The sequence below is a fragment of the Heterodontus francisci genome, chromosome 4, assembly GCF_036365525.1.
Source record: "Heterodontus francisci isolate sHetFra1 chromosome 4, sHetFra1.hap1, whole genome shotgun sequence".
Classification (NCBI taxonomy): domain Eukaryota; kingdom Metazoa; phylum Chordata; class Chondrichthyes; order Heterodontiformes; family Heterodontidae; genus Heterodontus; species Heterodontus francisci.
In genome coordinates this window covers 109,011,802-109,024,866 of record NC_090374.1, presented here as the reverse complement: position 1 = coordinate 109,024,866, position 13,065 = coordinate 109,011,802, and the positions used below count along the sequence as shown (strand labels likewise).

At 43.8% G+C, this 13,065-nt stretch overlaps 1 protein-coding gene across 4 annotated transcripts in view; it reads right to left on the bottom strand.

Annotated features, from left to right (window-relative positions):
- Window positions 1-13,065, bottom strand: part of pcsk5b (proprotein convertase subtilisin/kexin type 5b) — a 503,063-nt gene that overhangs the window by 278,141 nt on the left and 211,857 nt on the right. For all 4 annotated transcript variants that reach the window (XM_068029979.1, XM_068029980.1, XM_068029981.1 and 1 more), the window contains exon 10: window positions 10,483-10,586. In XM_068029979.1, coding sequence (XP_067886080.1) covers window positions 10,483-10,586 — 104 coding nt within the window. The remainder of the gene's footprint in view (window positions 1-10,482; window positions 10,587-13,065) is intronic.

Genomic DNA, 13,065 nt, shown 5'->3' with positions numbered 1-13,065 from the left:
GGTCTCTGGCTTGCATGCTGAGCAAATGCTGGCAGCAGTGCACAACATCAGTTACATAATTTCTCATTCCACCCCTCCAACCAACAAACAAGTTTAATTAATTTACGCAGTACACTGCGTTCCAATATGACAGATAGAAATAAAAACCATGAAAAATTTGAGAGAATAGTTGATTTTCAGATTTCAAAATTGTATGCTATCAACTAAAAGATGTCAGGATGGCTCTCCAATGCATTCCCGCCTCTAGCAAACTTCCCGGGGCGAGCGGGGAAGAAAATCAGCAGCCGTCTCCAACGCGGCAGGCAGCCAATTAGGTACTTAAGAGCCCAATTAGGGGCCATTTTCCAATGGCAAAGGGACCTGCCACTATCGGAACAGCTCTTTGCCATATGTGGAACCTACCTGCTCTCCAGAAGCGGCCGCCTGGCAGCCGGCCATGGGGCCATTAACATTGCCTTTAATTCTCCCCCACCCACCTTGGAGCCGAGGTGATCATCAGGCCAAGAATAGATCCCGGGGAATATTAGAGGCAACTGAGTGGAAGTGGGAAGAGAAGCCATTGCAGATTATTCTCTAGCTATGATTAGATAGATAAAAATGGAACCAGGCAAGTGTAATTCTACATAGCTTAGAGGAAGATGGTGTGGTCAACTGTGTCAAAGACTGCAAACCGGTCAAGAAGGACAAGAAGGTTTAGACTACTTTTGTCACAGTCGCAAATTATGTAATTTATAAATTTGACCAGAGCCATTTTGGTACCATGGCAGGGGCGGAAAACTGATCCTGCTCCTAAGTTCCTGATTGGAGGGATTCAAACATGGAGGTCCAAAAAGATTGGCATGGATTTGGGAGGTGACACCATGTTCAAGGAATTTGGAGAGGAAAGGTAGTTGGAAGATGGAGCCGTATTTTGCAAGGACAGACAGGTCAAAAGTTCTTTTTTGAGGTGGGGGTGATAACAGATTTAAAAGGAGAAGGGGACAGTATCTGAGGAATGAGAACTGTTAACAATATCAGCTAACATGGGAGCCGGAAGGAAAGTTGGGTGGTCAGCAGTTTAGTGGGAATAAGATCAAGGGAGCAGGACATGAGTCATGTGGACAAAATCAGCTGAGAGAGGGCATGAGGGGAGATACAAGAAAATCTAAAGAAAGATGCAAGTTCAGTGCTAGGACAAGGGAAACCTTCGAGGATGTTTGGTTCAACGAGTTGAGAGAAGGGAAAGAAGTGGCAGAGGCACCTGATCGGACGGTTGCAATCTCGCACTTATTGTTGGAGTGAGGGAAGAGGGGTTTAAGATGATAGCTTGAAGTAGAGAAAAGAAGGTGGGTTTTATCTTTGCAATCCAGGACAATCGTGAAATAGTACGAGGTGGAACATGGAAACATAGAAAATAAGAGGAGGCGACCATTCGGCCCTTCGAGCCTGCTCTGCCATTCATTATGATCATCCAACTCAGTAATCTGTTCCCGCTTTCGCCCCATACCCTTTGATCCCTTTAGACCCAAGAGCTATATTTAAGTCCTTTTTGAAAACATACAATGTTTTGGCCTCAACTGCTTTCTGTGGTAGCAAATTCCACAGGCTCACCACTCTCTGGGTGAAGAAATTTCTCCTCATCTCAGTCCTGAAATGTTTACCCCGTATCCTTAGACTATGACCCCTGGTTCTGGACACCCCCACCATCAGGAACATCCTTCCTACATTTACCCTGTCAAGTCCTGTTAGAATTTTATAGGTTTCTATGAGATCCCCCCTCACTCTTCTGAATTCCAGCAAATATAATCCTAACGGACTCAATCTTTCCTCATACGTCAGTTCCACCATCCCAGGAATCAGTCTGGTAAACCTTCGCTGCACTCCCTCTATAGCAAGAACATCCTTCCTCAGATAAGGAGGCCAAAACGGCACACAATATTCCCGGTGTGGCCTCACCAAGGCCCTGTATAATTGCAGCAAGACATCCCTGCTCCTGTACTCGAGTCCTCTCGCTATGAAGGCCAAAATACCATTTGCCTTTTTTACTACCTGTTGCACCTGCATGTTTACTTTCAGCGACTGGTGTACGAGAATACCCAGGTCTCGTTGCATGTTCCCCTCTCTCAGTTTATAGCCGTTCAGATAATAATCTGCCTTCCTGTTTTTGCTACCAAAGTGGATAACCTCACATTTATCCACATTATACTGCATCTGCCATGCATTAGCCAACTCACTCAACTTGTCCAAATCACCCTGAAGCCTCTCTGCATCCTCCTCACAACTCACCCTCCCACCCAGTTTTGTGTCACCTGCAAATTTGAAGATATTACATTTAGTTCCCTCATCTAAATCATTAATATATATTGTGAATAGCTGGGGTCCTAGCATCAATCCCTGCGGTAACCCACTAGTCACTGCCTGCCATTCGGAAAAAGACCCATTTATCCTTACTCTTTGTTTCCTGTCTGCCAACCAATTTTCTATCCATCGCAATACACTATCCCCAATCCCATGCGCTTTAATTTTACATGCTAATCTCTTATGTGGGACTTTCTCGAAAGCCTTCTGAAAGTCCAAATAAACCATATCCACTGGCTTCCCCTTAACAACTCGAACTCGTTACATCCTCGAAGAATTCTAGTAGATTTGTCATTTGTCAAGCATGATTTCCCTTCCGTAAATCCATGCTGATTCTGCTCGATTCTACCACTGTTCTCCAAGTGCTCTGCTATAAAATCTTTGGTAATGGACTCTAGAATTTTCCCCACTACCGACGTCAGGCTGACTGGTCTATAATTCCCTGCTTTCTCTCTACCTCCCTTTTTAAATAGTGGGGTTACATTAGCTACCCTCCAATCTGTAGGAACAGCCAGGGTGAGAGAGCAATGGTTTTAATGGGGACTTGGGCATCAAATCGTGTGGTTGGGTAGATCGGTAGATGTAGAAATGTCATGGTGAATTGAAGGCCAAAGGTTAGGCAGTTGGAATTTTGAAAATGCAGTTGTAACTGAATTGGGAAAGTGTTTTTTCCCTTGGGTGGACACAGAAGAAAGTAGGCTGGGGAGGGGGGAGCGGTGGGTGGGAGGAGAAGAGACACGAGTTGAGAGAAGTAAGAGAAATTTATCAGAGATGACTTCATCTGTGATTGACACAATGGGAGTAGCGAGGCCACATGAGATGCCAAGGTCAAGGAGGTGGCTGTGAAGATGGGTTGATGAGTTTACAATGAGAAAGATTGAAGGAGAATAGGAGGGCAGTGAGCTCAAAGAGAGACTGTATGATGAGTTGAGATGGAGGTTGAACTAAATCGAGGATGAGAAGTAACTTGGTGCAGAAGCTAATGGAGGAAAGCAATGAAGATATCTCTCAGTGAGAAACTTGGCATGGTACTTTGGTTGGTGGTAGAGAACGTGAGATGAGGGGAATGCCACCAGTTCTGGAGCCATTCAGCAGTGTGATTCAGCACCTCCAAGAGGAAGGAAACAAGAAAATTTATGGTTAAAAGTCCAATGGCTCAACTGCAACACTTAATCAACATGTATACTGCTTTCAGAGCTGGAGTTTAATATAGGATAGGATAGAAAGGAGGTCCTAGTACAACAGAGATTTAAAGTGTGACTGTTACAACACCCAAGTAAATAGAATCATTCAATACATTCAATCGGGTGCAGAAAATGAAACTTCAGTATGTAAAGAGTTAAGAAAATTCCAATTTAAAATGCCAAGAAAAAAAGTCAATTGAAAATTTCAGAAAATTCGTAATTAAAATGCAAATGTCAAGATTAATAATATACCAGCAACAGCATTTACTGCAAATCATACATGGCATGTCTGAAGTGTTTTTCTCACATGAAACACCATCAGTCGAGACAAAACATACCACGTCAGGAACTATGGTTGCCATGGGGAAGGCTTCCCAGACAGCTGATGTTTGACTGTCTGAAAGAAATAAACTTCAAAAGGTCCCACTTGCAAGGGTTTGGCCTCCAGCTGGAGATATACACAAACAAGCCTTCAATTTCAGGAAAGAAAATAACTACTTAGCAGGACATTTCAAAGCTACTAGGAGACCAAGGCCATTCCTTATAGCTGTACAGTTTGGGTTTGACATCATTCCCTTCATTTCAGGAAACACCAATTGTTACACCATTCTGCCTCACAGATCCAAACAATATGGCAGCTGCTTGTAAACTGGGAGTACGTGACCAGCTGCACCACAAATGAACCTGCCGAAGTAGGAACCATGGCATGAAGCAGCAGTATTGGCACATTTAAGAGCAACGCAAGAATAAAAGCGTGCTTGCTATTTTTATGCTGCCAACATAAGCGGGGAAAAATAGAGTATGAGAGTAAACTTGAGGGGAACATTAAAAACTGACTGTAAAAGTTTCTATAAATATGCGAAGAGAAAAAGATTAGTGAAGACAAATGTAGGTCCCTTACAGTCAGAAACGGAGGAAATTATAATGGGGAACAAAGGAATGGCAGAACAATTAAACACATACTTTGGTTCTGTCTTCACAAAGGAGGACACAAATAACCTCCCAGAAATGTTAGGGAACCAAGGGTCTAATGAGAGGGAGGAACTGAAGGAAATCAGCATTAGTAAAAAAATAGTGCTAGAGAAATTAATGGGGTTAAAGGCCGACAAATCCTCAGGGCCTGATAATCTACATCCCAGAGTACAAAAGGATGTGGCCCTGGAAATAGTGGATGCATTGGTGGTCATCTTCCAAAAGTCTATAGACTCTGGAGCAGTTCCAACAGATTAGAGGGTGGCAAATGTAACTCCACTCTTTAAAAAAGGAGGGAGAAAAAACAGGGAATTACAGATCAGTTAGCCTGACATCAGTAGTGGGGAAAAATGCTAGAGTCTGTTATAAAGGATGGGATAGCAGAACACCTGGAAAGCATAGACAGGATTGGGCAAAGTCAGCATGGGTTTACGAAAGGGAAATTATGCTTAACAAATCTACTGGAGTTTTTTGAGGATGTAACTAGTAGATTAGATAAGGGAGAACCAGTGGCTGTGGTGTATTTGGATTTTCAGACAGATTTTGATAAGGTCCCACATAAGAGGTTAGTGTGCAAAATTAAAGTTTATGGGATTGGGGGTAATATACTGACATGGATTGAGAATTGGTTGACAGACAGGAAACAGAATAGGAATAAACGGGTCTTTTTCCAGGTGGCAGGCAGTGACTAGTGGGGTACTGCAGGGATCAGTGCTGGGGCTCCAGCTATTCACAATATATATTAAATGACTTGGGTGAGGGAACTAAATGTAACATTTCCAAATTTGCAGATGACACAAAGCTGGGGCGATCGGGGTGGGCGGGGGGGGGGGGGGGGGGGGGTGCTGGAAAAGTGAGCTGTGAGCAGGATGCAAAGAGGCTCCAATGTGATTTGGACAAGTTGGGTGAGTGGGCAAATGCATGGCAGATGCAGTACAACGTGGATAAATGTGAGGTTATCCACTTTGGTTGTAAAAACAGAAAGGCAGATTATCTGAATGGTGATAGATTAGGAAAGGAGGAGGTGCAATGAGATTTGGGTGTCTTTGTACACCAGTCGCTGAAAGCAAGCATTCAGGTGCAGCAAGCAATTAGGAAGGCGAATGGTATGTTGGCCTTCATTGCAAGAGGATTTGAGTGCAGGAGGAAGGATGTCTTATTGCAGTTATACAGGGCTTTGGTGAGACCACATCTGGAGTAGTGTGTGCAGTTTTGGTCTCCTTATCTGAGGAAGGATGTTCTTGCCATGGAGGCAGCGCAAAGAAGATTTACTAGGCTGATTCCTGGGATTGCAGGATTGACGTATGAGGAGAGATTAGGTTGACTAGGCCTAGATTCACTAGAGTTTAGATGAATGAGGGGGGATCTCATAGAAACCTATAAAATTCTAACAGGACTACACAGGCTAGATGCAGCAAGGATGTTCCCGATGGCTGAGGAGTCCAGAACCAAGGGTCACAGTCTCAGGATACGGGGTATGCCATTTAGAACCGAGATGAGGAGAAATTTCTTCACTCAGAGGGTGGTGAACCTGTAGATTTCTCTACCGCAGAAGGCAGTGGAGGCCAAGTCATTAAATATATTCAAGAAGGAGATAGATATATTTCTTAATACCAAAGGGATCAAGGAATATGGGGAAAAAGCGGGAACAGGGTAAAGAATTAGACGATCAGCCATGATCTTTTTGAATGGCGGAGCAGGCAGGCCCGAAAGGCTGAATGGCTTACTCCTGCTCCGATTTTCTATGTTTCTATGGGCTGGATTTTACCTTAGGCGGATGGGAATTCACCACCGACTTTCACGTCGGTGGTGACCCTGCTTCTGCCCAGCCTGTGGATCCGTCCCATATTTTATGGATCCCCAGGCTTTAATTGTCTCGAGGTGGGACTTCCACCCACTTGAGGGAGAAGGTCCCGCCTCATTGAACTACCAGCCAATCAGCTGGCCTGCAGCTCTTAGTCCCAGTGGTGCCACGGGAGTGGTGGCCACTGCTGGGACTACAGCCCAGCCGACGCCATGGACCCTAGACAGTGGGTAAGTTGGGCATGCCTACTAGGAGGAGCGGTCGTGCCCTGTGAGGCTAGGATGGTCGTCTGGGGGGAGTGGGGGGGGTGGGGTGGGGAGGAACGTCTTGGGTCCTGGGATGGGTTGGGAGGCGGGGGCGGCCCTCAATCGGAAACCCTGTGCCCGACTGCCATGCCCCCCACCCCAGGGTGCGGAAAGGCCAGCAGCTATCGCTGGACAGCCTTTCACGTCCCCAGCATGCCCGCTTGCCATGGGTAAAGTACCGATGGAGGTGGGTAAGGCCCCTTAAGTAGCCACTTAAGGGCCTTGGGCGGGGGGGGGCGGGCCATTTCTACCCCCCCCCCCCCCCACCACCCCCGACAGCCGTAAAGTCGACTGGAGGCGGGAGTGGGGTAGGTAAGCCTCCCAGAGCCTCCCGCTCCATTTTACGTTGCCCCCATGCCACCAACTGACCCGCTGGGATTGCGTAAAATTCAGCCCCATGTTTCCATAAGCCAGAGATGATACTCCTGGGGCAACTCTCATCAAGTCAGTTTGGTTCACACAACAGTCCAATTTCTGGAAGCAGTGGAATGATGCAATTCAATGTTACTGAACACAAATACAATAACTCTTATTAATACGGCACCTTTAACACAGTAAATCCTCCCAAGGCGCTTCACAGGAGCATGATCAAATTAAATTTCACAGAGCCACAGGAACATTAGGGCAGGTGAACAAAATCTTGGTTGAATAAGTAAGCTTTAAGGAGGGTCTTAAAGGAGGAGAGAGAGGAAGACAGGCAGAAAGGAATAGTCAAATCCTGAAGTAACAAAGGCATGAACGAGGGCTTCAGCAGCAGATAAGCTGAGGCAAGGCTGGATTAGGACAATGTTATGGCGGTGGAAATAGGCAGTCTTAGCGATGGTGCAGATATGTGGCCAGAAGCTCACCTTGTGGTCAAATATGACACCAAGATTGTCAACAGTCTGGGTCAGCCTCAGACAGTTGCCAGGGAGAGGAATTGAGTTGGCGACTATGAAATGGGAGTTTATGTTGGGGGACCAAAGACAAAGGACTAATTTTCTTGTCAGCAGCGAAGCGACAATGCTCGCTACTGACTGCGCAAAACAAAATCCGTACTTAACCTGCTTCGTAGGCTGTAGCAAAAACTTCCTCTTCTTGCTGCAGCAGGGCCTAGTGTGGGGGGAAAAAAGCAAGGTCTTCCCTGCATGGCGGGCGAGGCTATGCTCCCTACTGGTATCACGGGGGGGTGGGGGTGGGAAGAGGGGGCGGGGGTGGGAAGAGGAGCTGGGGCAGGGGAAGAGGAGATGGGGGAGCCAGACTATTTGTGACTCTCTTTCATTCATGGCAGTGAATCATGATTTTATTGCTGACATTTTCATCTCTACTCCGCTGCTCGACAGATCACCACCACTAATTTAGTCCTTCTTTACCGACTTATGCCTGTGATCATCAGCCCTAACTCTTTCCAAGTAAAAATCCATGCAAGTTGTGGCAAAATTCTCCCACTACTGGTCCCTGCTGCTTAAAGCATCGGAAGGGTGGGACCAGCAGCTTGGGCTCCTCTGAAGTCCAGTGAGGCACACTGCAACTTCCGGGTTTCGGCATAAATGAGATCGCCAGAAATGATGGTGCTGTTGTGGCCCTCAACAGTGAACGTCTCAGCATTCACCGCTATTGGGAAAAGAAAATCTAGGCCAATGGCTTCAGTCTTCCCAGTATTCAATTGAGGGAAATATCAGCTTAATCAGTACTGGATATCAGGCAAACAATCTGAATATAAGTGAAGTTGTCAATAGATATAGTGGAGACAGAGAGCTGGTGTTGATGGATGTAGTGGTGAGGGAGAGTTGGGTGTTGGTGTACATGTGGAAACTGACACTGCGTTTTCGGATGATATTGCTAAGGGGCCACACGTGGAAGAGAAATAGGACAAGGCCAAAGATAGAGCTTTGGGGGCACCAGATGTAACTGTGGGGGAACAGGAAGAGAGGTCATTGCTGGTGATTCTCTGGCTACAACTGGAAAGATAACAGAACCAGGCGAGCACAGACGCACCCAACTAGATGGTGGTTGAGAGACGTTGGAGGAGAACGGTATGGTCAACCACATCAAGGGTTTCAGATAGAGAAGGGAGAGGAGGGATAGTTTACCTTTGTCACTGTCACACTGTACTATGGAGAGGCTGAAACCTTTTTGATGGATTCAAAAGCAGTTTCAGAAAAGATGGGCACAGATTTGGAATGCGACGGCAAGTTCGGTAGTTAGCAAGGATGGAGAGGTCAAGGGTTGGATTTACTGGGGAGAGCAGCGTTTATGGTATGTTTGAATGAGAACAGGACAGTACCTATGAAGAGAAAACCATTAATGTTAGCTAACATGGGAGCTAGGTCTCATGGAAAGAGCTTAGAGAGGGCATATGGGGAGATGGGAGAGAAACGAGAAAGATGCAAGTTCAGGGCAAGGGCAGGGGAAATCTTAAAGGAAGTTTGACCCAGTGGGTTAGGGGAGGGGAGGGAAGTGGCACAGGCAGCTTATGGGATGGCCTCAATCTTGGTGACAAAGTAGTCCATTAGCTCCTCACACTTGTTGTTCGAGGTGAGGGTGGAGGAGACAGGGGAGGGGGGTTTCCAGAGACCATTCGCAGTACAGGAAAGAAACTGGGAGTTATCTTTGAAATCCAGAGGAGAGCAGGATGCATTAGTGCATTGTGTGGTTCAGCCAGATATAGCGGCGAATGGCCAGATTATTCAACACATCCGTTCAAGCCCTGTGTCCTTTGGACTTAAGGGTGCAGAGATGAAACTAACACTGGGGGTGCAGCCAGGGTGAGAAAGAGTAATGGTTTTAATGGGGACGATGAGTTAATCCTTACCCAAGAGCTAGTTTTCACTGAATATGAACATTGATCTGAATTGAACTGACTGTTGCAGTGCACGAGCTGGAACTGGTACCGAACGGATCCCAAAACTAGTTTGAGCAACTTCAATTCACTTTCAAATGAGCATAAATTCAATCACAGGACTGCACCTAATTCATTCAAAATATGCACGACACTGCTAGTTTCATCTAGAAAGACCACAAGGATGGCAAGTATGAGGAAGCTAGTTCGATTCAGGTAGAGTTGGCACATTGTAACGTGAACATTGCCTGGGAATGTTTGATGTAATTGGGTATCAAGTCTAAAAATACATTTCTTTGCCCAGCACTCAAACTTGATCAACAGAAACATAGATTTGAAATTTTGTATTTGATTTAGGTTTATCCAAACTGCACCTCATCTATCCTGCTTCAAAGTTGCAAAAACTGCTGATTGGAAGTACTCACACCAAAAGCACTTCAGTTGGAAGTTAATTAGTAAAACAATTCAGTGTTGTTTCAACACTTGGAATGTAACCTTTGCCTTGTACAACAAACTGAAAATCTATGCAGTGCAGTTCTGTAGAGGCAGATTGAGTAAATTGTAGCTGCCACTAATCCACCATGCTCATGGTTATGGAATGCAGCAGGTTGTACAGAGGATAGAAGATGTATATTCTTTCATAGGATGTGGGCATCGCTGGCAAGGCCAGCATTTGTTGCCCATCCCAACTGACCTTGACAACTGAGTGGCTTGCTAGGCCATTTCAGAGGGCAGTTAAGAGTCAAACACAACACATTAGTTATTTTGAAGAACTAAATGAACCCAGATTTTAAAATAGTTTGAGATTAGTTAGTTAAATGACACCAGTTAGAACATTTCAATTTATATAATTTCACAAGATACACATACAAGCTTTTGCTCAGCTATCAGCCATTATGGAGGATTCCCACATGACACCTCAAGATTAGCTACGACACATTAATATCCTAGAAGATTTGCTGGGTAATGAAACAGCATTTAGATAAAAAGCACATTTTATTTTAGTCAAAAGGAGATCTTAAGGAGAGAAAATTCAGCAATTTTTACAAATTCATTTACCTCTGTATCCAGCAGCATTGATCTTCCAGTCTGGAGCATTCAGATGGCCAGAGCGTGATGTCCTCACAATAATATGCTGCACGTCCCTCCAATTCAGGTAAGGGCTGAAGGATGAGATGACTGGATTTTAAATATATACATCTCAAAATTCAGCCCAGCTTTTAAAAGCAAACTATTCAAATCCAATGGAAACCAAACTGAAAATTTCAGCTCTGAATTCTCTTGCAAGTTCAAGTTGAATATGAAGCCTACTTTATTCACCTAAAGGTAACATTCACAAAAGTTCAGGAACATTAATAAATAACCTCCTGTTGCTCCAATTACTACATTAAATCTCAATTTAATTGACTGCATCGGATGCTTTAGATTTAATTGAGAAGGAAATGGCCCACAATTGGTCCCCAGAGGGCTTTGTTGCTAGCTGTTAGCAATTAATCATTGCCATGTTAAATTCCTCAAAGGGGCTGGGCTGCTGATTAGTGAGGTAAGCTTTCTGAATGGCATCATTTTTTTTTGTAGTGAGCCCACAGATTGTTGAAAGACATTCCACAGTCATCTAGGTTTGTACATAATCACATCCATCACTGACCAGCACAAAGTACTTAAATAATTTGGTTGGTCCATTGTTGGTCACCCCACTGTCCCCCCACTTGTTGATCTGGACAGGCGAGACTTTATTTTAGTATACCACTTCTGATCCCAATCTCTTTCCACAAAGGTGTTCTCTTATTGGATATGGGTCCATGGGTGATATTTTACCCAAATAACTACACTAGATGTGAGAGGCTGGACAAATATCAACAAGCTATTCAACCATGAAGGCAGGGCCATTCACAGTTGAGCCTTATTCTTAAGGTTCAAAACTGCACATTTCAGCATAGGAGTACTGAATTATGATCATGAACGGGAATGCTGATGGTTATTGCCACTCTTTTGTTAGGAACACCACGCCACACTGCACTTTGAATGGATTTAAAACTACAAGTCTTGTTTCCAAAATAAAGTTATGGAATTCCCTCCCCCAAGAGTTGAGCACAGCAAGCTGAATGATTCAATTCCTCGTCTGTATGGAGTTACTTGATCTGAATTGGTGAGAGGTAGAGATGCTACAATTAGCCCCAGCGAAAGATCAACCAGGGTTCCCACTCATGATCACCATCCAATGAGCCCTACTAGAAGTGCAATGTGGTTACAAGAATAAGCTCTGCCACTCTATGGTTGAATAGCCTGATTAGACTCAAATAATAGCCACTTCAGTTAGGAACTGTACGCAAAGAGACATTATCGGCAGCAGAGCAAAAGGGGAAAAGTGCACTTGTTTATGTTCTTCTGCAATTTGCAATTTTTGGTTTATAAACTAGTAACACAGGAACTTGTGCATTAGCGGGGTGGATTGGTGGAGGAAAGGAAAGCACTTGTAAACCAACACAGTCGAAATTAAGCAATACTTAAAATAGTGGTGACATTTTTTTTTCCCAAGAGATGGGTGATGTGCATTGAATTCATAGGAACACAGTAGGACATTCAGCCCTTTGAGCCTGTTCCACAATTTAATTAGATCATACCTGAAGTGCATCTTAACTCCATGTACCTGCCTTTGTTCTATATCACAATACCCTAACCCAACTTACTTTGAGATATTATCCTTATCTAACATTTTTAGATTAAAAGCTCAAATTCACTGACACCAGACTATACAATTTGTGACATTATAGATACAGAATCACACAACTATAAAATAATCTTCACAACCAAGTTTATAGATAGAGCTTGAAAATAATCAAAGGTTCCAATCTAAAGATGGACACACTTGAATTTTGCTCATATTTATGCCAGTACATAGAGGTATGCAATATGCACCAGCAATTTATTATTTCATAACACTTCTATTCTAAAAGGAAATCTTCAATTTTTTGTTGCCTTTATATTGAAGCAAGCTGATCCAGGATTACCCACAAGGAAAAATATTTTTGTCTCAAATACAGCAGAAATATTTGAAACCCCTACAGCATTTTTAAAACTTTATTCTACTGCAAAGGCCATTGACAAGTGGAGCCTCTCCAGACAGACTCTACTGCAATTCAAACTGGACTGGATCCTAAAATACTATGAAGGAATCATAAATATGTATTCTGAAAATTCTCAGATAATTCTGCTCTTCAACCATAAAGCAAAGAATATTACCACCTTTGAAGGGTAATAAATGCATCCACAATCTGACACACTAGTAATTCAAACAATGCTATTCAAAGTTTGAGTCTTTCAATTAGTTTTGAGATACAACTGTCAACGTGCACTGCTCATTGGACTAGAGTTGAATCAGATTTTTCAGACTAGTTAGAAAGAGGCTTGCCCCATGGATTGCAAGTTTTGCAAATTTGTCACAAATAATAGTAGAATTTGTCTATAAATTGAAGGGTACCGGAATTTTTTGAAATTTTATTGTAGGAGAGCAACAGGAAACTCAAAAGGGCTATTTCGTGGATATCACCAATTCCAATAGGGCCAATCTAATTGCCCTAACTGTGGTGCATTAGTGAACTTATTTCATCAGTGTGAACAATTTCATTTCAATGAGAGATT